Consider the following 25,966-nt stretch of genomic DNA (forward strand, 5'->3'; position numbering starts at 1 on the left):
CACACAAGTGCATCACATTGTTATTCTGGCGAACAAATCCACACTTGCAAAACTCACAACACAGTATCTTACACTATAAGTGATTTTGCAACTGGACAATATTTGCTGGATAATCATGAAGGACGAGGAATTATGCTGATGGCCAATTTAGGTTTTTTTTTCTGTGGTTCTGGCTAAACCTAACCCTAACGTAATCAAACAACTATTTTGATAATGTTTCACATTTACACTCCCAATTGAGATATCTCCCTGGAACACTTATCAAGAATTTAGGTGCTGGATATGCAATCAGTTATCAGTAATGTACTAAATTTCCAAAATCACTTTGGGGGAGGAAAGACTTCTAGTCAGAATATGATGTTAGAAATTGACCAAAATCCTGGTGGTTTCCCATAAAAAGCCCTCCCCAAAGCATCCAACATGTCATGCCCCCTCTTGCCATCACTTATCTCTGTGCATCGGTCTATGGTTATTCTAGGCCTTGGTGGATATAACACTGACAGAAACCATCTCCTCCCAACTAACAGCTCTCAGCAGGCAAGTCTTATGAATTTGGGGTCCTTGAACCCAAAGAAAGTAGATCATTGCCCAGTTCAGTGCCTAACTGTGAATAATGCGACAGATCTGTCCCTGCCAATGAGCCATTGCAGGGCTCTTGCTGGCTCACCATCCAATGGGTGTTAACTATAATCAATACTATGCAATGATTCATTTGAAATATATTCTTAGGAAGAGGAGACATTATTCAAGTCAGCAGTGACCATGCTGTTGCGTCCAAAAAGTGAAAAGTAAAATGTTAGGACTGAATTTGTAAAGGAGATAAAAGAAGTTTTATCTCACTGGCGAACAGTGAGGGCAGTACAGTTGGAAGTTTGCAGTCAGATATCGGTGGTAAAGTATGTAGGAGGTGGTAAATGTTCCCATGCTGCTGATCAAGACTTCAGAGGTGAACAGGATTTTGAGAGTTTGAGTCGTGAGTTTTGGAAGTAAGTAAGAGATTATGGTTGATATGTGAAATTGAGATAGAAAGGTGTAGACTGACGGGCTAATGTATGACAAAAGCTATGACATCATCAATGTCATTTAGCTGGAGCAAGAGGTAAAAATAAATTGCAGTTTGATTTGTCTATAGATAATGTAACCCTTCAGATACAAATTAAAGGAATTGTAAGGAGACTAAATTCATTGTGACTCATACATGCAAAGCAAACTTGAACCTGGGAAGCCTAAGCAGAAATTGGCCCTTGGATCTCAATGTAATAATTGGAGCGTCTGTTACATGTATAGCCAGTGGCAATTAGGCCTCTTTTGCCTGAGTAGCAGCCACCCTGTGACATGAAGTATGGATAGGTAAAATGAGAGGTCAGAGTTGACTGTGGGAGGTGATGAAAAGAAAGCTTATTTGGTGGTGGCTGCTTGGTAAGACAATGGCATATATCTGAAAACTAGAGCACCACGGACGTAACACCTATTCTAGTCTGCACTATTGAGTTGCTGCAGTGGTTCTCTGGACTAGTGTGATGTCCCTTTTTTGTATACTCTTTGAAAGACTTTGACACAGTAGTTACATAAATGCACTCACAAATTTGTCTTTTGTGCTGCAAAATTTGTCATTTAGCCAAATAATGGTGAATTTCTCCCATATGATTTCTTCCTCGATGATAACCATAATCATCATGAAAAATCCTTTATCTTTAAGAAATCTAGAAAGTTGATATGGGGTGTTCTCATGACAGTGAGTATCACGTGGAACTTTGCAAAGCTTACTATCCAGGGAAGCTGAATATTGTAATGACTTCTTTCTACAGAAAACATCTGAAGTTGTTAGTCCTTCGAAAAATAATGAGTATCAAGTCTAAGGATTTGGCCTGATTTGATGAATGTTTCCTTTGATGGTGTGGAAGGTTGCATTGGTATGAAAACTCCCTGCAGTCTTCGCTTTTGTTTCGATAAATACACCTGTTTCAAATCTGAATAAACAATGCTGATCATGTGCAGAAAATTTCACTGCCCTGTTTTGGGAATCAGATATGGCTGAGTCAGAACTGCATATCTGAGTGGCCTTCCTGGCAAAGTGGCCAGAGGTGAAGCTGTTGCACCCTTGCGAAAGCGGCCTCATTACTTTAATATTGCAGCTCACATAAAGCTCCAAATGAACACTTTGTAAGATGCATGTCAAGTCCACCAGAAACCCAAGTGTTGTCTGAGCACCAAAAATAGAAATTGCAGAAGAAACTCAGCAGGTCTGACACTATCTTTGGAAAGAAAACAGAATCAAAGTTTGGACCCAGTGACCCTTCTCCAGTTCAGTTACTGGACCTGAAATGTTGGCTCTGCTTTCAGATGCTGCCAGACCTGCGGATTTTCCAGAAATTTCTGTTTTTCCTTTCAAATTTCCAGAATCTGCAATTCTTTATTTTTAGTTGTTTGAGCAATCCTCACCATTAACCACCAAGTTGTATGAATCTGTCAGCGCTACTACTCCATACCCCATGGGAGTGATTTGCTGCACTGTCTTCTTTAAGTGTAGGGATCTACAGGACCTGCTTGATCTGGTGTGGCAAAGGAAAACCACTTGCTAGTTGAATGAGAAGGGTCTCTTGGCTTACATAATATGTAGCTTGTTTCATGCAAGTACTTAAGTAAGTATTGCAGTGATATGATAGATTATGTTTCAGAGACTACAAGGAGGGAGTGGATGGGTTGACTTATCCCCTTATGATCCTAAGCCATTCTCTCAACAAGTCAGGAGAAGGCTCTCCTCAGTATTAGCCCTGACACCATTACACAGCATGAATGATGAGAAACAAAAAAACAAATGGAGGCCAGCTCAATAGTGTAACCTCAGCAACTGGAAGAAGAGCTTCAGCAGAAGGAAATGCAGGAAATAAATGAAAAGTTAGTTACTGCTAAAAATCCACCTGATATCCAGCAGGCAGAAGTAATCACAGTACAAGATCAGAGGTCACACAACACCAGGTCATAGTTTATTTAGTTCTTTGAGAAAGTGACCAAACAGGTAGATGAGAGTAAACCAGTTGATGTGGTGTATATGGATTTCAGCAAGGCGTTTGATAAGGTTCCCCACAGTAGGCTATTGTACAAAATGCAGAGGAATGGGATTGTGGGACATATAGCAGTTTGGATCAGTAATTGGCTTGCTGAAAGAAGACAGAGGGTAGTGGTTGATGTTCATCTTGGAGTCCAGTTACCACTGGTGTACCGCAAGGGTCAGTGTTGGGTCTACTGCTGTACGTCATTTTTGTAAACGACCAGGATGAGGGCATAGAATGGTGGGTTAGTAAATTTGCAGATGACACTAAGGTCGATGGAGTTGTGGATGGTGACAAAGGATGTTGCAGATTACAGAGAGACATAGATAAGCTGAAGAGCTGGGCTGAGAGGTGGCAAATGGAGTTTAATGCAGACAAGTGTCAGTTGATTCACTTTGGTCAGAGTAACCGGAATACAAAGTACTGGGTTAATGGTAAGATTCTTGGTAGTGTAGATGAGCAGAGAGATCTTGGTGTCCTTGTACACAGATTCTTGAAAGTTGCCACCCAAGTTGACAGGGTTGTTAAGAAGGCAGACAGTGTTTTAGCTTTTATTAATAGAGGGATCGAGTTCCGGAACCATGAGGTTATGCTACAGCTGTACAAAACTCTGCTGCAGCCGCACTTGAAGTATTGTGTACAGTTCTGGTCACCGCGTTATAAGAAGGATGTGGAAGCTTTGGAAAGGGTGCAGAGGAGATTTACTAGGATGTTGCCTGGTATGGAGGGAAGGTCTTACGAGGAAAGGCTGTTTTCCTTGGAGAGAAGAAGGTTGAGAGGTGACTTAATAGAGACATATAAGATAATCAGAGGGTTAGAAAGGGTGGACAAGGTGAGCCTTTTTCCAAGTATGGTGACGGTGAGCACGAGGGGGCATAGCTCTAAATTGAGGGGTGATAGATATAGGACAGATGTCAGAGGTAGTTCCTTTACTCAGAGTAGTAAGGGTATGGAATGCTTTGCCTGCAACGGTAGTAGTTTCGCCAACTTTAAATGCATTTAAGTCATCATTGGACAAGCATATGGACATACATGGAATAGTGTAGGTTAGATGGGCTTCAGATTGGTATGACAGTTCGGTGCAACATCGAGGGCCGAAGAGCCTGTACTGTGCTGTAATGTTCTATGTTCTAAGTCACAAGCTTTCGGAGCACTGCTCCTTCATCAGGTGAAGTGACCTGATGTTGTGTTACTTCTGACCTTGTCCATCCCAGTTCAATAACGGCACCTCCATAGTGTGATCAGAGTACAGGCAGAGTGCGGAGAGCTCAAATCAAGCTTAAACATCCAATTGAGGAAAAGGAAAATACATGCAGTCATGTAAATCTTGCAGCATGTTCCAAGGAGGAATGCAGAACCTTGGTTCAAAACCTAAAATAACAGTTACAATCAATTAATAGATAATGCTGTGACAGTCTTCCTGTTTAAAGAAAAAGAAGATTATCTTAAAAATGAAGTGGATAAGTCAGTGCAACAGATAATTGAACTCTTGCATGATGGAACAATACATCCATAGGTATCTGAGAGTGGCGAGAATAGTTTCTTTACCAAAGCAAAAGAAAAGTAAAAAGATTGAAGAAAGTCCTAATGCACCCAAATTTATAGGTTACCTTTGTATTGTCAACAGTACCTTGCCCACAATCAGGAAATTTGACTGGGATTCCTCAGAGCTTGTCACCAAATGTTTTGGAAGCCTGCAAATGCCAGTCATTTTGTAGTCACTCACAAAGAGTGGGTCTTCACAGATTAGTTTATCACACCGCAGTATATAAAAGGCCAGGTACAACATTCGCAATACTGGAGAGGTGTTTTCCTGCCCAGGATTTCCCTTTTGTTTGAAAAATATTAGCTAAAACGTTTTAAATCAGCGCACAGAGGAAATTCCTCTGAAGAATTAAGTTAATGCTGGGCAATCACAGCTGCTCCAGAAATGAGCCGAAAGATGCCGTAATTATTTCATCATTTACTAAATGCCGTTTAGCATAAATCTGGGTGGCCTCTTCACAAAAACCCCAGTGTACTATCTGGCATTATACTCTGATCCGGGTGGCCACTGCTGTTGTGAATCTCATAGGTTCTTTCACAAGCATAGCACAATATGATATTTTTCCACATGAAGGTTAAGGATGTCAGTACTTGAAAGCTGAATATCCAAAGTCAGCAAGAAAGACTGCCAATCCTCATATAACAATGCCAAAAGAAAAGTTCAAATCTACACAAATTTAAAACATGTCTTCACTCCTTCCCCCTTCTGATCTGCCACATTAAAAATGATATTTAATCTACACATGCGCAGCCACTGCGTTTTGTGTGTGTGTGTGTCTGTGTGTTGTGTGTGTGTGTGCATATCAGTTCAATTCCAGCTAGAAACCCAATCATAGATTCATAGAGATGTACAGCACGGAAACACACCCTTGACTTCAACTCATCCATGCCAACCAGATATCCTAACCTAATCTAGTCCCATTTCCGAGCACATGGCCCATATCCTTCTAAGCACTTCCTATTCATCCAGATGCCTTTTAAATGCTGCAATTATACCAGCCACCACCACTTCCTCTGCCAGCTCATTTCATGCACGCACCACCCTCTGCATGAAAATGTTGCCTCTTTTGTCTCTTTTATATCTTTCCCCTCTCATGCTAAACCTATGCCATTTAGTTCTGGACTCCCCGACCCCAGGGAAAGGTCTTCGTCTATTTATCCTATCCATACTCCTCATGACCTTATAAACCCCTACAAGGTCACCCCTCAGCCTCTGACGCTCCAGGGAAAAAAAGCCCCAGCCTATTCAGCCTCTCCCGATAGCTCAAATTCTCCAACCCTGGCAACATCCTTGTAAATCTTTTCTGAGCCCTTTCAAGTTTCACAACATCTTTCCGATAGCAAGGAGACCAGAATTGCATGCAATATTCCAAAAATGGCCTAACCAATGTCCTGTACAGCCGCAACATGACCTCCCAACTCCTGTACTCAATACATTGACCAATAAATGAAACCAAACACCAAACGCCTTCTTCACTATCCTATCTACCTGCGACTCCACTTTCAAGGAGCTATAAACCTGCATTCCAAGGTCTCTTTGTTCAGCAACACTCCCTAGGACTTTACCATTAAGTGTATACTTCCGACTAAGATTTGTTTTTCCAAAATGCAGCACCTCACATTTATCTAAATTAAACTCCATCTGCCACTCCTCAGCCCATTGGACCATTTGATCAAGACCCCTTTGTACTTTGAGGTAATCTTCTTCGCTGTCCACTACAATTCCAATTTTGGTATCATCTGCAAACTTACTAACTACACTTCCTATGTTCATATCCAAATCATTTGTGTAAATGATAAAAAGTAGTGGACCCAGCACCAATCCTTGTGGTACTCCACTGGTCACAGGCCTTCAGTCTGAAAAGAAACCATCCACCACCACCCTCTGTCTTCTACCTTCGAGCCAGTTCTGTATCCAAATGGCTAGTTCTCCCTGTATTACATGAGATCTAACCTTGCAAACCAGTCTCTCATGGGGAACTTTGTCGAACGCCTTACTGAAGTCCACATAGATCACATCAACCACCCTGCCCTCATCAATCCTCTTTGTTACTTCTTCAAAAAACTCAATCAAGTTTGTGAGACATGATTTCCCATGCACAAAACCATACTGACTATGCCTAATTAGTCCTTGCCTTTCCAAATAAATGTAAATCTTGTCCCTCAGGATTCCCTCCAACAGCTTGTCCACTACTGATGTCAGGCTCACCAGTCTATAGTTCCCTAACTTTTCCTTATCACCTTTTTAAAATAGTGGTATCGCATTAGCCAACCTCCAGTCTTCCGGCACCTCACCTGTGACTATCGATGATGCAAATATCTCAGTAAGAGGCCCATCAATCACTTCTCTAGGTTCCCACAGAGTTCTAGGGTACACCTGATCAGGTCCTGGGGATTTATTGACGTTTATGCATTTCAAGACATCCAGCACTTCCTCCTCTGTAAGACGGATATTTTTCAATATGTCACCATCTATTTCCCCACATTGTATACCTTCCATGTCCTTTTCCACAGTAAACACTGATACAAAATACTCATTTAGTATCTCCCCCATCTCCTGCGGTTCCACACAAAAACTGTCATGCAGATCTTTGAGGGGGCCCTATTCTCTCCCTAGTTACCCTTTTGTCCTTAGTGTATTTATAAAAATCCTTTGGATTCTCCTTAACCCTGTTTGCCAAAGCTATCTCATGTCCCCTTTTTGCCATCCTGATTTCCCTCTTAAGTATACTCCTACTGCCTTTGTACTCTTCTAATGATTCTCTCAATTGTTCCTGTCTATACCTGATGAATGCCTTCTTCTTTTTCTAAAATAAACCCTCCATTTCTCTGGGCATCCAGCATCCCCTACACCTACCAGCCTTTCCTTTCACTCTGAAAGGAATATACTGTCTCTGGACATTTATTATCTCATTTCTGAAGGATTCCTATTTTCCAGAATGTCCTCTTACCTGCGAACATCTGCCCCCAATCAGCGTTTGAAAGTTCTTGCCTAATACCATCAAAACTAGCCTTCCTCCAATTTAGAACTTCAGCTTCTTGGTTGATCTATCCTTTCCCATCGCTATTTTAAAACTAATAGAATTAAGGTCACTGGCCCCAAAGTGCTCCCCCACTGACACCTCAGTCACCCGCCCTGCCTTATTTCCCAAGAGTAGGTCAAGTTTTGCACCTTCTCTAGTAGGTAGTTCCACATACTCAATCAGAAAACTTTCTTATACGTATTTAACAAATTCCACTTCATCTAAACCCTGAACACTTTGGCAGTTCCAGTCTATGTTTGGAAAATTAAAATCCCCAAACATAATCACCCTTTTATTTTTACAGATAACTGAAATCTCTCAACAAATTTGTTTCTCAATTTCCCTCTGACTATTATGGAGTCTATAAAGTAATCCCAATAAAGTGATCATCCCTTTCTTATTTCTCAGTTCCACCCAAATAACTTCCCTCAATGTATTCTCAGGAATATCCTCCTTCAGTACAGCAGTAATGCTATCCCTTATCAAAAACACTACTCCTCCCTCCTCTCTTGCCTCTCTTTCTATACTTCCTATCATATTTGTATCCTGGAACATTAAGCTGCCAGTCCTGTCCATCCCTGAGCCATGTTTCTGTAATTGCTATGATATCACAGTCCCATGTTCCAAACCATGCCCTGCGTTCATCTGCCTTCCTTGTTAGGCCTCTTGCTTTGAAGTAAATGCAGTTTAATTTATCAGTCCTACCTTGTTCTCTGTTTTGTCCCTGCCTGCCCTGACTGTTTGACTCGCTCCTTTCCTTAACCGTATCCAGTCTCAGCCTCATCTGTTTCCTCACTATCTCCCTGGGTCCCAACCCCTCCACCTGACTAGTTTAACTCCTCCTGTGCAGCTCTCACAAAGCTCCCTGCCAATATATTCGATCCCTTCCAATTCAGGTGCAATCCGTCCTTCTTATACAGGTCACTTCTACACCAGAAGAGATTCCAATGAATCAAAAATTTAAACCCTTTTCCCATGAACCAACTCCTCAGCCACACAATCATCTGCTCTATTCTCCTCTTCCTACCCTTACTAACTCATAGCACTAGGAGTAATCCAAATATTACTCCCCTCAAAGACCTCCTTTTTAAATACTTGCCTAACTTTCTATATTCTCACTTCAGAATCTCATCCTTCTTATGTCATTGTGTACAATGACCTCCAGCTGGTCCCTCTACCCCTTGAGAACATTCTGCACCCTCTTTGAGACATCCTTGATCCTGGAACGAGGGAGGCAACACACCATTCTGATTTTTTGCTGTTGATCGCAGAAATGTCTGTCTGTGCCTCTGACTAGAGAGTCCCCTATCACAATTGATCACTTGGAACTCGACGTACCCCTCATTACATTAGAGCTTGTCTCAATACCAGAAAAATGGTTCATGCTACATTTCCCTGACAGTCCATCACCCCCTGCATTTTCCAAAACAGCATTCTTGTTTGAAATGGCGATATCCACAGAAGACTCCTGCACTACCTGTATAACTCTCCTATCTTTCATGGAGTTAACCCATCTACCTGACTGTTTTTGTGGCTTTCTCCCTTCCTATAACTGCCATCCATCACACCCCTGGCTCTTGTAAATTCGTCATTGCCTCTAACTGTCACTCCAACAGATCCATTTGGTCTGATAAGATTCGCAATCAAAGACACTTCCTTCAGACATAATCCTCAGTAACATGTAATCTTTCCCTAAACTGCCACATCCAACACGAAGAGCATATCACTCTACGAAAGGCCATATTTGCTCCTTCACAATCTACAGACCCAGAAAGTGCACTGTCTTTTTGCTCTTAAAAAAAAAGTGCTCCAGGTTAACTTACTACTTATGGTTTATATTTTTAAAATTTAATCAAGATACAGATTTCAATAAAACATATAATCAAGAAAGAACCCACTCTACTCACTATGACAAACTTACAGCAAGGTTATACATTAAAAAGTATGCACTTATCAGTTCCTGTGCTGTCAGGTCTCTCACACAGTTTCCTCCAAGATCTGTTGTGAATTGCGCTGTTTGTTCAGTTTTTCCAGACACACTCCGGTGTCCAGAGATACATGAATTCAAACAGCAAAGGCAGTAACTGTGCAGATTCACTGCTGTGTCAGTTAGCAGAGTAGGTTTCTTTCTCTCTCTCTCCTTCACTGATCATGTGCTGCCTTTTGTCTGTCCTCCTTTTTAAAAATGCCAAAGTTCCAAAACAATGCAACAGTGTGTGAAACAGTAATGATCATTGGACATGTTTCTGTCAGTGACTATGATGAGATTTCTGCAAACCATTTTAAATTAGTAAACTTTCAAACACATTTTGCGCTTAATGCAACTGCTGATTGATGAAAAGTAAAGGCACCAGTGAATTTGCTTGCAATGTACCAATTTACACATGAATGGAATGGAAACCGTTCCTGTTCATATATGCCATGGAATTACTGTGAGGTGTGGATGGGATGGTTGCCTGATGCAGCGAATATCTCTGGAGATTTGAAGGACGGGGATGTGTGAAAATTGGATGATGTAATAACCACAGCCTTGAGCTGTATTGTTGTAGAGCTTGAAGTGAAGGTCAAGCACAAAAGAGATTGTTGCAACATTGTGATAGTCTCACTCCTGAAGAAAATGCTTCAAAAGAAAATCTTTGGGTTTCATAGTATTCAATGTACACTTTGTAAAAGTTCCATTGAACAGTATTCAGAAATCATATGTTACAGAAAGCAAACTTTTTGAATTTCTGTTTAGTTTATAGAAGCATTAGTTTACCAAGTAGTCAAGTTTATCATCAATGCTCAGAATTTGAGGCGTACTTTGTCCTCAGATCAAAATGTGGTACTATCTTTTTGACTACTAAAGTGCCTCAATTTATGCAATGGTTGACTTGGTTTCCTTATGGTAGTCAAAAGTGGGTACTGCAGATGCTGGAGATCAGTCAAGATTAGAGTGGTGCTGGAAAAGTGCAGCAGGTCAGGCAGCATCCGGGGAGCAGGAAAATCAACATTTTAGCAAAAGCCCTTCAGCAGGAGGGCTTTTGCCTGAAACATCGATTTTCCTGCTCCTCAGAATATGCCTGAACTGAGTGTGCTTTTCTAGCACCACTCTAATCTTCCTTATGGTCGTGTCCAAGCACAGCCAAGTGTTTAATCTTGGCCAACTTTACATGGTCAATATTGTTAAGGTGCATAGTTTATCAGAATCTTTGCCTATCTGTTGTGTATATAAGGAAATTTTGAGCGTACTGCCCAATGTGTTATGCTCACTTTGAACTATTGACAAAAAATGATTAGAAGTCTGCCTCTAGATTTAGCAATGGTGGTGGTTTAACCTGAGAGTCACCATGCTTCAGGCAAGGGGAGAGTTTGAGAAGGAGGGACTTTCATGGTAATGTCAACTAACAGCAGGAATGGAATCCACTGCTATTAGTATTACTCTACATTCACAAACAAGCCATTAACTAACCTAGATAGCTAATGGCCTGATTGATAATACCTTGGATATTTCAATATTAGATTGTTTGAATGTGTTTTTATCTGTCTGCAAAGAAACAGAGTGCGATCTCTGGTAAAAACTTCAACAATTGACAATTAAATACTTCCTCCCTTGTTTATGTCTCCCTGCACCATCTCTTCAAAAGGTGAAACCAAGAAAATTCCTACTGCAGTCCAACAATGCTTCTCATGTCAAATCACTAGCAAGGACAGCCTAACATCAGTAGCATTTATCTACCTTCCTATGGTGGAGAAGCATCACCTATTCAGAGATTGTCAGCTTTTACCATAGATTAAATCTTGACCACACTACCTGGGGTTCCGTGTCCTCTTACTCATTGACAATAATACTGAGGTTGCAATAAATTACCTAACATTTTGCAATCTGTCATATCTTATGGGTTGCCATAAGAACATTAAAATGGTCAATCAGTGAAGAATGGCTCAAAATATTTAAAGTTTCAAATATGATTTCAAATTGTGATACTTGCCTTGTAAAGAATTCTGTTAGAAATATGTTCACAATCAAAGAAGTTGTAAGGTTTGATGTTTTCTGAGATACACCTGTGTTTTCTTAAAGGGGCCCAGCTAAGGCAAGATCACTGGCCTATTTTGGAGATGGAGTGGGTCCAATACACTTGGATAATGTGAAATGTACTGGTTCTGAGGAAAGCTTGTCAGATTGCATCAAGCAAGACATTGGAACACACAACTGTCGACACAGTGAGGATGCAAGTGTGATTTGTGACTATCAGGGCAAAAAACCTGGAAATCTAGGAAACATAGGTGAATGTTTTTGCCTTCTATTCACTAGAATAGCTGTCTAAATACTTATTATGAAGGAAGGTTTCCTCTGAGCCATAAGGTTTGTAAAATTGTAAATGCCTCTTTATAAATGAGTTGTCATTGACCTTGGAGGTCACCTTTTCCTAACATCTGACCTAGATTATATCTGACCTGCACAACTGGCAGGAAAATTGCGTTTACCTGAATTTTATGAAGCCTTCCTGCCATTGCCAAGCTGAAACCTAACTATATAAACCAGGGCTGAGGAATTGCCTGAGCATAATTTGCAGAAGGCTGCATTTTGTACAAACTCTGAAATGTCTGCGGTTGTGTTGATGGCACATGGAGACTCTATTAAAGGTGCCATAGTCCTATGTGAATTGTCATTTTAGGGAGATAACTATTGGTATATTAATCTGAAGGTCACCACACCTCAGCTGAGGGAGAAGGTTGAGAAAGAAAGTCCTTCATGGTAACCCATCTAGTGCAAGAATTGAACTCATGCTCTTTGTATCACTCTCTCAAGCCAAGTGAACTACCTGACGCACCAAGAAATACTCAAATAAATTCTTCACTGAGTCTTGCAGCTTTCTGTTCACCTGCACTACGCAGTTCTGCTTGTTTGTGTAAAATGGAAACAGAAATATGTGTGGCAATTTCTGGCAGCATCGTGGCTCAGTGGTTAGCACTGCTATCTCACAGCACAGGGTTCAATTCCAGCCTCAGACGACTGTCTGTGTGGAGACTGCACATTCTTCTCATTTCTGCGTGGGTTTCCTCTGGTTTCTCCAGTTTCTTCTCGCAATCCAGAGATATACAGGTTAGGTGAATTGGCCATGCTAAAGTGTCCAGGGATGTGCAGGGTAGATGGATTAGCCAGGGGAAATGCAGGGACAGGGTAGGGGATAAATCAGGTGGGATGCTTTTTGCGGAGTCAATGTGAACTTGCTGGGCCAAATTGCCTGCTTCCACACTGTAGGGATTCTATGAATACCTTTAAAAGTGTGAATCACTTGTTCAATTTTGGCCATAAAGTAGTTCTTTGCTTGTTCTATTGCTTTGTCTGCAATGTTTTGCAAGATTTCCCTTTTGTTTTGCCATAATTTTATGTTTTACAAGAGTTATATCTTCAAGCATCTTTTTAATAATCCTCTCATTTCCAAAACTTTGGAAATATAACAACACTGCTTTTTAAAATTATTTGTTCTTCAGATTTGTGCATTGCTGACTAGACAATGTACTTTCAACATCAATGGCTACGGGAAAACCATCCTGTACATTGTTGACAGCACTTTGTCCTGTAAGACCAGCAAATTATGGGTACACCAAGACAGTGTCATTCACTGAGTTAGAGGTCCTCCAGCAAAGGTTGATGTGTGTGCTTACTGGACACAACCCACAGAGCACTGAGTTCAATGTAACAGAGCTGTTCAGGGTAGTCCTCAACAAAAATTTCTGCATTGCTTTTCAGGGTATTGTATATGCAGTTATCCCCATACCTTGTTGTGACATGTGCTGGCTTAGACAGTCCTCTGTGAGCATGTCAGAGCAGACCTGTCTTGGTGCCTTCACTTCGTGAGGGAAGTTGTCACAAATTATGTTGGAGATTGACTAGTGGCACCTTATCATAGTTTTCAAAAGTAGGGTATTAAGGAGAGAATCAGAGTATTGAATAGGACATTGAAAGTGGCTGTAATCTTGTGTTTGACTCGCCAAAACAATGAAATATAATCACCAATGCACTGACTGTTTCTATTGCTACTTCCATCAACACCTTGGGATGAAGATCGTTTGGTCCAGGAGATTTATCAACCTTAACTCTGGCTAAGTATTAACGCTAACTAAGTACTACCTTTTTGGTAGTCATATTTTTAGCACTTCACATATCTAAGTGCCTTGATTGTCAAATCCTTCTGGGAGTTTTTCTGTGCCTTCCCATGTGAAGGCAGACACAAAATCAACGTTTAGGTTTTGTACTATTTCCCAGTTCTCCATTATAAATATGACTGTTTCCACATGAAATGAGCCTACATTTATCCTTGCAGATCCTTTTCCTTCCAGGTATCAATAAAACCTTTCACCATCCTTTTTTATGTTCCTCACTAGCTTGTATTCATATCTCTTTTCATTTTCCTTTTCAATTTCTGGATGCCCTTTTGCTGAATCCTAAATTGCTCACTATCCTCAGGCTTAGCACTATTTCTAGTATCCTGGCTAGCAGAAACATTGCCTCTGAAAATCATGAGCTTAAGATTGATGTTTGGTACTCAGGAGTCAATCATCATTGTTTACCCTCTGCAAATCTCTGTAATAATTGGATCCACCTTCCACAATGAGATTTCAGTCATTTTATGGCATTCCCCTTGTCTTGCTGTGTAATACTGAGCTGATGCTCTGATCTGGAAACTGAACAGGAGGTCACTGATGTTCAGAGAACCAACGAACTTACAGTTAATGTTTAATAAATTTGCATAAAATGTTATGAAAAATCAAACATTTCCTTTAGGGCAGAAATGTCTTTGTACTATAATTGTCCTCATAGTCCTGAGTGTCCATATATAAAATTATAGTATTCAGTATCAATGTTTTTAGCTTCTATTTAGCTTGCATCCTCATTTCACTGTAAAGCCCTAGCTTCTGCAACACCTTCAACATCAGAATGTGGTTGTCTCAGCATCTCCTTCAGATATCCCTTCCTCATCTGAGGAGATGGGTGGCTGTTCCATTTTCCGCTCTTCTAAGTTCTCATCCATCATAGAGCTAGGTTGCACTGTGTGTGACATCTATTATGCTGGAGCCTTTGTCTGATAAAACATAGAACATAGAACAATACAGCACAATACAGGCCCTTTGGCCTTCAATGTTGTGCTAACCTGTTAGCCTACTCTTAAGAACAAACTAACCTGCATACCCTTCATTTTACTATCATCCATGTGCCTATCCAAGAGTCGCTTAAATGTCCCTAATCTATCTGACTCTACTACAACTGCTAACAGTGCATTCCATGCACCCATTACTCTGTGTAAAGAACATAGCTCTGGTATGTCTCCTAAACTTCCCTCCAATCACATTAAAATTATGCCCCCTTGTGATAGCCATTTCTGTCCTGGGAAAAAGTCTCTGTGTGTTCATTCTATCTATGCCTGTCATCATCTTCTACACCTCTATCAAGTCACCTCTTATCCTTCCTCACTTCAGTAAGAAAGGCTCTAGCTCCCTCAATCTTTCTTCATAGGACATGCCCTCCAGTCCGGGCAGCATACTGATAAATCTCCTCTGCACCATCAGGAAGCTCAGGAAGCTTCCACATCTTTCCTATAATGAGGTGACCAGAACTAAACACAATATTCCAAGTGTGGTCTAACCAGAGCTCTACAGAGTTGCAGCATAACCTCATGGCTCTTAATCCCAATCCCCCTGCTAATGAAAGCCAACACACCATACGCCTTCTTAATAAACCTATCAACTTGAGTGGCAACCTGGAAGGATCTATGGACGTGGACCCAAAGATCCCTCTGTTCCTCCACACTGCCAAGAATCCTGCCTTAACCCAGTAATCTGCATTCAAACTTTACCTTCCAAAATGAATCACTTTTTACTTTTCCAGGTCGAACTCCATCTGCCATTTCGCAGCCCAGCTCTGCATCTTGTAAATGTCCCATTGCAACCTACAACAGCCCTCCGCACTATCCACAACTCCACTAACCTTCATGTCATTGGCAAACTTACTAACCAAGTATTCCACTTCCTCATCCAAGTCTTTTATAAAAATCAGAGGTCCCAGAACAGAGATCTCTCACTGAATACTTTCCATCTACTACCACCCTCTGTCTTCTATGGGACAGGCAATTCTGTATCCAGACAGCCAGATGTACCTGTATCCCATGCCTCCTTACTCTCTGAATGAGCCTACCGTGGAGAGCCTTATCAAATGCCTTGCTAAAATCCATATACACTACAACTACTGCGCCACCTTCGTCAATGTGTTTTGTCACATCCTCAAAGAATTCAATAAGACTTGTGAGGCATGACCTGCCCCTCACAAAGCCATGCTGACTGTCTCTAATCAAACTATGTTTTTTCAAGTAATCATAAATCCTGTCTCTCAGACTCCACTCCAATAATTTGCCCACCACCGTTATAAGACTGACTGGTCTGTAATTCTTAGGGTTATCCCTATTCCATTTCTTGAACAAGGGAATAATATTTGCAGCCCTCCAATCATGAGAACCTGCTCCTCAGATGCTGCCTGACTTGCTGTGCTTTTCCAGCACCACACGTTTTGACTCTGACTCGCCAGTATCTGGAGTCCTCACTTTCTCTTCTCTCTGATAAGTACTGGAGTGCTCCTCTTGTAATGCTGTTTGACACTCGACTCATAGGCAATACCCTTCTGAAAGAGCTACTTGTCACCCATAGGACAGCCCTGGAAGTGATGTCGAGGAATGAACATTTACAGAGTGCTGTGCAAAATGTAAGCTTTGTGACTTCTCCCTGAATAGTGGATGCATGCCTGCAGAAATTATCTATTGTAATGAATGAGCTGAACATTATGGAGTAAACCCTCTTTGTTTAAGAATCTGGTTGGATGATGCCAAAGAGCTCTGAGTGCCACCTCAATGCAGTTGATGACCCCTTGAATAAGGGAACTCAGTGATGGCTGCAAACCCAACAGTTTGGTAAACTGAACAATCTGCGCTGTTTACTTGTAAAGGTCATCAGTGGGTTGCTGATTTGGAGATGCTGTACGTGTCCCCGGATGTAGTTTGAAATGAGCTAGTGATGAGGACATCCAATGCAGTTGTGACCTTCAGTGTCACCAGCCCAATGCTTCGTTCGTACCATGCAGCTGCAGAGCTTCCGGCAAGATCTGACAGATGTAGGTGACAGCATCTCTAGTCATGTGCAGACATCACCAGCCCTGCCTTTTAATCATCTGCCTGTGTCTTTGGTTCATCATTTAGCAATACATTTCCCAATAATGCTGAAGAACCTGGTTTCACTCTTCAGGCCCTGCTTATTCATTCACAGATGTAGGCCCCTCAGCTTTGTGTCTCTGATTCAGCTTCTCCTTCTCCTCCTCCTCTTTAGGCACAACAAAGCTACTACAGCTCCTGGGTTAAGTTGGTTAAGTATCTGACATGGAAGTTTCAATCTGTGAAGAGACATCATGAGTAAGACATTTAGTTTCTTTTTGAGATCGTGACACAGTTGAGCTACTCATTGGGCTCCTGCTCATTGTTGGCTGAAAAATTGCCCTGCAGCCAGCCCTACCTGGTAAGATGTATTCTCCATAACCAGTGGCTTCTTCTGCTTCTTCATTTTATCATGAGCCAGGTCTTTGGAGTCTTGATCATTACGTTGCTTTCCATGTAGTGGCACTGAGTTCAATTGTACTCATTATGGCTTTCATTATCCCCTGTGATACAGCACTACAACTTTGGAATCTATAACCAGAATGACAACCACAGAGAACCACATACAAATGCTCACTTCATCTATAATTTGAAGACAAGAGTTTCCATGCATTAACATCAGTGTATCAAAAGATTTGTTTACACAGATTACAGTTGGGTTGCATACAACTCCATGGAAGCCAACACTGAGGTCTAATGACCAAGCTCACAGATTTAGAATATGGTCAAGAAGAACTGACCTGGTCCGGAAAATGTCTGTTTCAACAGAACAGTTATCTTCCATGAATGGCATTCATGAGATAAAGATTCCCCAGGTAATGTCTTGAGGAAACTACCTGATTCAGCTGGGAAACATTCCTCTTCAAAAGAAAGTCAGGAGATTAAGGTTCAGGAACAATGGCCTCCGTGTAAGACATCCAAGAAATAAAAGGTAACTCTAATTTATAACTGTGCAAAAAGAAGAAAATAATCTTGGTCAAAGTTTTCAGGCCAAAGGGTTACTGATCTTCCAAGTCCATCATGAATGCATTCAGGAAGAACTGTGAAACCTCCAAACTACCTGAATGTTTGAAGTCAGAGACTCACATAGAGATGAAACAAGGATAAATGTAATTGTATATGTTAATGTATTATTACACCTCACTGGAGTAGTGCACTGAAAATGAAATGTCTGCAGTCATCACTTTAAAAATGTGTGAAATTCCTCAATTTACCAGATTTTCATGTCTAGCTTGACAGAAAGCACAGACCTGGTTTCTGTACTTTACAAAAATTAATATTTATTACAAGTAAATAAACTCTAGCTACAGGTAGAACAGTTTGAACCTTGAGCCTATAAACTCCCCAAGTTAAAACTCTAATCTTCTTATGAACACCCCCTTACACACACACACAGTCATAGACACACACACACACACACACATCTGCACAGAGAAAAAAAAATGTGATGGAGGGAAACCTGGGAAATAAACCTCTGTGTTCTCCATTTGCAAGATCTACTTGGACAGTTCTTGAGCTGGTCAGAATGCTACAGACTTCCTTTTATAGATGCTTTCACCAGTGTTCAGAGGTACAGGGTGGCTGGTTCACGCTTATCAAAGGCCTCTGATTTATAAAGTAAAAGTCATAGCTTATAATATTGCTGCAGGAAAAATAAATTGGTTTTCTTCAGGCTTAAAGTAGATTTTAGTGTAGAGAACAGAGAGAGTTCCTGAGCTGGGGAAGGTCTGATTGCATCTGATTCTACATGAGAGCCAATCACACAGTTGTTGGCAGCCACAGGGCCTTTGTCATTAATGGCTGGTCATTGGTCCCACAGAGCAATCAGCTCTCCATTTGTACATGGCGACTCAGGTTCAGCCACACTTCAACTATTGCTTGAACAGGGAGATGTGTAAATGGTACTTACAATGAGAGTCAAGTAACTTGCTTTTAACAATTGCAGTAAGCCTTCAGCAATCCTTGTTTTTAAAACCATTCTATTCTCATTTCAAGTGCACAATCAAAATACATAAAAACCAAAAATACATAGATTTAAAGTATAAATGTTAACTTTAGGAAAATGCTTGTGGGGAGATGTTACATAAGGAAATGGTTCTGAGAATGTTAATATGGGAGATTGCATTAAGCTGTACCCAATATAATAGTGTCATAAGCACTTGAGTGTGGAAAATCAGAACATCTTAGGATTTTGTTGGGTGAAGACATATATCTACAGGCCTCCCAATAGTTTTAGTAACAATGTCTATAATGTCATTTGTACCAGATTGCTATCATGAAATAAATTTATCTTACATAAGATAAGTCTTTTCTCATTCAGACTCATTGGCGCTTTTCCTTGACCGTGGTAAACCAACTAAGCCTTTGGGGCGAGTCAAGGAAAAAGGATGGTAATGGCAAAGTAGAATGAAACCATAGAATCCCTACAGTGTAGAAACAGGCCCTTCAGCCTAACAAGTTCACACTGACCCTCTGAAGAGTAGCCCACACAGACCCATTCTCCTGCATTATTACTCTACATTTACCCATGACTAATGCACCTAACCAAAACATCCCTGAAAACAATGGACAATTTAGCATGGCCAATTCACCTAACCCGCACATCTTTGGATTGTGGAAGGAAACTGGAGCACTTGGAGGAAACCCATGCAGACATGGGGAGAACGTACAAGCTCCACACAGGCAGTCGCCCAAGGCTGGAATCAAACCTGGGTCCCTGGCGCTGTGAGGCAGCACCATGTCGTTCTTAAAGTGTTCTAATAATCCAATAGTGATTGGCATTGCAGCACATAAAACACCCCAACCCTTCCTGGCCTTGTTGTAAATACCAGACCCAAATGTATTGATTTTAAAACAGAGTTCTTTTCTGGCTTTTTCTTAGGTACTTTAAATTGTAGACCCACAAAGCATTAAGATTTTCAATTAATCGTTAGAATTTCAGCTCTGTTCTAATAGTCTCCTGTCTCCCAGCTTTGTTTCTTTTTTGACAAAAACAACAGACTGGCTCAGCTAATGGCTGATCCACTAACTCAGTACTTTACTCCTGCCTTGTCCCCACACCCTTCGATCCCTTTAACTCCAAGAAATACATGTAATTCTTTCTTGAAAACATTTACTGCTTTGGCCTCAACCACTTCTATGGTAGAGAATTCTCAGGTGCACCACTCTCTGGGTGAAGCAGTTTCTAAATGGCTTACCTCATATTCTTGGACTGTGATCCTCAGTTCGAGTCTCCAATGCCACACTCCCATTCTCATTGAGATCACCCTTCTTGCATTTACTTTGTCTAGTCTGTTAGAATTTAATAGGTTTCTGTGAGATCTCCTCTCTTCATTCTTCTAAACACCAGTGGATATAATCCTAAATGATCTAACCTCTGTGACTGTGCCCATAGGCCAATCTGTTAAGTGCTTCCAAAATGGTGATCTGGAGGTTGTAGTCATTACTATTTACAAAACTTTTAAAAATCCTGAAAGAGGCATTCTCTCTCGCCATTACCTTCATTATTCGTTCACAATTTTTTCAGTGTTGGAGTTAGTTGGCCATTCCTTGGAAAATTAGGTGGGGTGACTATTTCCCATAGATCATGGGATTGAGATGTTTGTTTGATCCTGATGTCAGGGTCCAAGCACCAAAACAAAAAACTTGGCCCCTGTCTCCAGTGGTGAGCTGCTATTACAGCCACTATCCCTCCCAACTTATTACATGGACTATTCCACATTGAGAGTACCAGGCCATCAATTAAAAATTACAGCTTCAACATTTGTTTTACTGTAAGTATACGAGAAGCAATTATAAGCTTTATAGTTGTATGAGGTCTTGTTATGAGTCAGTAAAGCAAAACCTATTGGCATTATTCATTGGCTATACTTGGTAGTTAGCAATTTAGCATTAATCCTGTAGTAATAAAAGCATTTCTAATATCTTAAATCACACCATGTAATTATAGCTATAATTCCATGTGCTTTCATTGGTCCTAATGTCCTTTTTATAATCTAATGTAAAAACGGTAAAAACATTACAGTCAAAGCCATGTATTAAATTACAATGTTTATGAATAATAAGCTTGTAGATTTGATTTCCAATTTGTGCTGAGGCAGAGGGTCTTAGCTGGAACAGCAGTTAAGTTACTGCGATTGAAGTTGTCTGATTTGAATTTTAATAAAAACTTGGCAGTTAACTGTTTTCTAGTATATTGTCCATGTCCTAATGACTACCGCCCAGTGGCTCTAATTTAGTGGTCATGAAGTACTTTGAAAGGTTGGTCATGGCATTAATCAACTCCAGCCTCCCCACTACTCTTGACCCACTCCAATTTGCCTATCAGACCAACAGATCCATGTCAGATGTCATATCACTTGCCCTTCACTCCTCCGTAGAACATCTTGACACCAAAAACAGCTGCGTAAGAATCCTACTCATTGACCACTGTTCAGCCTTCAACACTATTATCACCTCGAGACTGATTACTAAACTTAGTGATCTCGAACCTATGCTACCTAACTCTGTGATCTGCCTGTATTGTTCGCAAGACAAAGCTTTACACTGTGCCTTGGTACACGTGACAATAAATTCAATTCAATTCAATTCAATTCAATTCATAGCAATACCTCTACCAATCAAAGTTCAATAGCCAACCAATCAACACCCTCTGATTATGAAATATAGATTATTACTCCTGTTAGATTTGGTATTCTTGCAACTCTGTCCTGATGAGTGCAATCCAAAACACAGCAACAGCATGTCTTTTTCCAGCAGTACTGGAGTTTTGAACTCTCTTCAAGGTGGTGGTGGCAGTGTAGGAAGTGTCCGGGCTTTGCGTCCGCATGCTTCTGTTTCCACTCACCCGCTCACATTCTTCTTTACTCTTTTTTGCTTTGTTTTGTTTCTTTATTTCTCTTGTATCAAAGTTCATTTTTTCTTCTTTTCTGTGGCTGTGGTTGAGGAAGACAATTGCAAGGCCTTGGCGGATCTGGTTGTCCATTTTTTATGGCCATAGTGACCGCAGCTTTATTGAAGGCTCCATTGTCTGTGGGTCTGGTCCATTCCCCCTGGTGGTGGTGCGGCGGTTTCAATGGTGGCTGCAGCAATGGCTACATGGTGGCTCCAGTTTGTTCCTCATGGCTGTAGCAGCAAGGTGGGGGCTTTGGGCTGTGACAGAAGTGGTGACCGGCTTGAATGATGGTTTCAGTGTTGGTGACTAGTTGGGTCTGGTCTGTCCCTCCTTGCTATGGCATCAGTGCAGTGGATTCAGTATCAGCTTCAGTGGTGGCAATCACACCAAATTGTGGCGACTTATGCACACCTCACTGTATATTCAGAAATATAAGGGATAATAAATTACTATTCTATTCCATTCAATTCTATTCTATTCTGAAAGTTATTTTCGGGATTTTTACCTTTGTTCAAGTCTTTGGTAAACAAAGTATATAACTTCGAGTGCTATTGCTTTTAATTTCTTTAGGGCCCACATCTACTCTCTGTGGCTTACGATTACTGAACCAACGGCAGAAACGGATCATTGGTGGGAAAAATTCTTTACGGTCAGTAAGTATATTATTGCCAAAAGCATATTTTTCCTTGGAAATCATTAACTGGGTAACTTTAATGTAAAGTGTCATTGCTGTCAGAGTGCATTAACTAAGGGTGTTTGACCATATGCATAAATTGGTTGTCTCAGTTCACCGAGCCAAATTGTAAAGCATGGGTTAAGTTGTTGTACAGGTTCATCCCAATACCTGAGACAATTGATGTTCAATGGAAAGATCTCATCTAAAACTTGTTGGTATAATTTGATCTGACATTGAAAAAGTTACCAGTACTGTATGAATATTAAGGTAAACAGTTTTAATTACTTAATGAATATGTTCAGGTAACTCTTATTAGAAATATTCATCTTGAATTTAATTCCCTTTTACATTATTGAAGCTGTAGCTGATATTAAGGATGATTTCAATGATACTGTCAATGATATTTTCATGGCAGTTATGTAAAAATAAAAGGGAGTATTAATGAATCCTATGCTGTGATAACTCTGTTTATGTCTGCTTTGATAAAGTGTAAAGAAGAGCAGACATAGTTCTGCTGTCCTTCATGGATGAATAGCCATGTACACAGTACACAGAACACTATCCCATGGGATAGTTTTGTTCTTCAGTGAAGTCATGTAGGGTAAAACGGTTGTTTAAACACTGTTGATCCTTTTGGATATTATCCCAATATGAAGGAGGTCCTTGCATCAGCAAAGTAAAGTGGCATGCATCACATTTAAATAAGTTGTTTTGAATTTCTCAAAAATGCTTAAGCCCCACTCCAGGGACTTGTGCACATTATCTAAACAGACAGTACTGGCAGAATGATGCACAGTCAGAGGTATCACCTTTTGGATCAGATATTAAACCAAGCTCTCATCTGCTGTCTAAGGTGAACCTAACAGATCCCATGAAATCATTTCAGAAGAAAAGCATGTGAGATTTTCCTGGGCACATACTTATCATCCAACCAGCATTAATAAAATATTGAATTATCTGGTCATTACCTTGTTGCTGTTTGTGTGTACAAATTGACTGTCCTCCAATATTACAGAGATGACAAAAATACTTCATTGATTGTAAAGTGCTTTGGGATACCTTGTGACTCGAAAAGGCGCTTTGGAGTTCAAATTCTTTTTCTTTAATTCTTGGAATCCACCTAAGTTTTAGAGTGCTGAAAGCAAATTGTGAATTGTTACTGCAATGTGAATGGCTTGAGAGTTGAAAAATAATATGCCGTGTAATAAACATTATTGTATGTCGCTCCTGAGTTGAGTCAATAATGAAAGTATATTTGAAACAGAGTAAACATTTGGCTTTTTGCTGCCAAATCAGCAATAGGCAAGTTCTTAAAAGACATCTGTCAGGTCACAATTTTCTGCTGGTGTGTATATCGCGACCCATGTGCAAGCTCCTTAATTGTATTTGTTAGACCTCTGCTTATATGCGCTGAGTAATGTCTTTTTAATGTTTGGCTTCCTGCCTTACACAGGGGCGGGTGGCCTTGGCAGGCCGCCATCCGGCTAAGAACATCCCATGGAGATGGGAGATTACTGTGCGGTGCCACTCTCATTGACAGCTGCTGGGTCCTCACTGCGGCTCACTGCTTTAAAAGGTCAGTCTTTTTAATTGGAATAATTTAATTAACACAATTAAAAAAGGATCATTATCTTTTTTTCCCCTGGAGAATTGTATCATAGTCTAGTGCAGTTTTACTACAATTGGTTTCTAATGGCTCGATGCAGGTCACACTTACGTGATTAACTTTTGCAGGTGGAACTCTACAAATCTGTCACATTATTCAGAGTTAATGGAGTTTTTAGTAGTGACAGACTGAAGACTTTGGTTTTGTTTTGAGTCTTCTCAGAAAAATATTGCTTGAGACGTTTTTAGATAATTTGTAATATAACTGGCTAATAGTGGATATGCCTTCTCGCTCAACTGAAAACAGCTACAATGAGGATGACCTGTGTGAACTGCATGGAGTTGGATGAATCGGGACTGAGGGCTTAATCTGATTCCCAAATGAAAGGGTGCTGAACGCAACCAATAGATATATTCATGTTACTTGGAGTCCGTGATTGGAGTAGTGTAATTTTATGGTGTACATCACAACTTTATGGACTTAAATGTGTTCAAAGGGATTCTAAAAAGTTGGAGATAAATTGCATATGCTTGCTCTGGATAAAAAATGGGGAAAGCGGTTGTCAGAAAAAGAAGGCTACTGACCACTTTTGGAGTGCAAGCACAGAATTACTGTGTAGCTAAGCTCCATGTAGAGCCAGCTGGCAAGTTAACCCAGGCTGAACATAGCACTGTAATGATATTGGTGTCAGACTGAAAGCTGCAGTGTAACTGCACCTGAAACAATAAAATCTAACTGCACGGCTGAAATAGATGCAAAGAACAGTTGGGAGCAAAATGAATTGAGGGAAAGGGAGTTAATTGGTGCCTTATTAGAAGCTTTTTGTCAGTAAGTAGGCAATTCGAGAGAATGTGTGTCAAGAGTTTCCTGACCATATGAAAAAATACAAAGAACAAAGACAAAGAAAATTTACAGCCCAGGAACAGGCCCTTCGGCCCTCCAAGCCTGAGCCGATCCAAATCTACTGTCTAAATCTGTCACCCAATTCCTAAGCATCTGTATCCCTCTGATCCCCATCTACTCATACATCTGTCCAGATACATCTTAAATGAATCTACCATGCCTGCCTCTACTACCTCTGCTGGCAACACATGCTAGAGACACCCACCACCCTCTGTGTAAAGTACTTTCCGCATGTGTCCCCTTAAACCCTCCACCTCTCACCTTGAAAGCGTGACCTCTTGTTATTGAATCCTTCACCCTGGGAAACCCTCTGTGTAAAGTACTTTCCGCATGTGTCCCCCTTAAACCCTCCACCTCTCACCTTGAAAGCGTGACCTCTTGTTATTGAATCCTTCACCCTGGGAAAAATCTTATCTCTATCCACCCTGTCTATACCCTTCATGATTTTGTAAACCTCAATCCGGTCCCCCCTCAATCTTCTTTTTTCAAATGAAAATAAACCTAACCTACTCAATCTCTCTTCATAGCTAGCACCTTCCATACCAGGCAACATCCTTGTAAACCTTCTCTTGCACCCTCTCCAAAGTGCCCACATCTTTTTGGTATTGTGACGACCAGAACTGTACACAGTATTCTAAATATGGCCGAAGAATGTCTTGTACAATTTGACATGATCTGCCAGCTCTTATACTCAATACCCCGTCCGATGAAGGCAAGCATACCATATGCCTTCTTGACCACTCTATCCACCTGTGCAGCAACCTTCAGGGTACAATGGAGCTGCACTCCCAGATCTCTCTGCTCATCAACTTTTCCCAAGGCTCTTCCATTCATTGTATAATTCACTCTAGAATTAGACTTGTCTAAATGCATTACCCCACATTTGTCTGGATTGAACTCCATCTGCCACTCTTCTGCCCAACTCTCCAGTCTATCTATATTCTCCTGTATTCTTTGACAGTCACTTATGCTCTCTTCATAGTTGTCACCTTCCATACCAGGCAACATCCTCGTAAACCTTCTCTGCACCCTCTTCAAAGCGCCCACATCCTTTTGGTAATGTGATGACCAGAACTGTACACAG

General features: G+C 40.8%; 1 protein-coding gene across 4 annotated transcripts in view; it reads left to right on the forward strand.

Annotated features, from left to right (window-relative positions):
• Positions 1–25,966, forward strand: part of prss12 (serine protease 12) — a 141,392-nt gene that overhangs the window by 87,129 nt on the left and 28,297 nt on the right. For all 4 annotated transcript variants that reach the window (XM_043696805.1, XM_043696809.1, XM_043696814.1 and 1 more), the window contains exons 9-11: positions 11,682–11,887; positions 22,268–22,346; positions 23,827–23,949. In XM_043696805.1, coding sequence (XP_043552740.1) covers positions 11,682–11,887; positions 22,268–22,346; positions 23,827–23,949 — 408 coding nt within the window. The remainder of the gene's footprint in view (positions 1–11,681; positions 11,888–22,267; positions 22,347–23,826; positions 23,950–25,966) is intronic.

The sequence above is a fragment of the Chiloscyllium plagiosum genome, chromosome 1, assembly GCF_004010195.1.
Source record: "Chiloscyllium plagiosum isolate BGI_BamShark_2017 chromosome 1, ASM401019v2, whole genome shotgun sequence".
In the NCBI taxonomy this organism is placed as follows: domain Eukaryota; kingdom Metazoa; phylum Chordata; class Chondrichthyes; order Orectolobiformes; family Hemiscylliidae; genus Chiloscyllium; species Chiloscyllium plagiosum.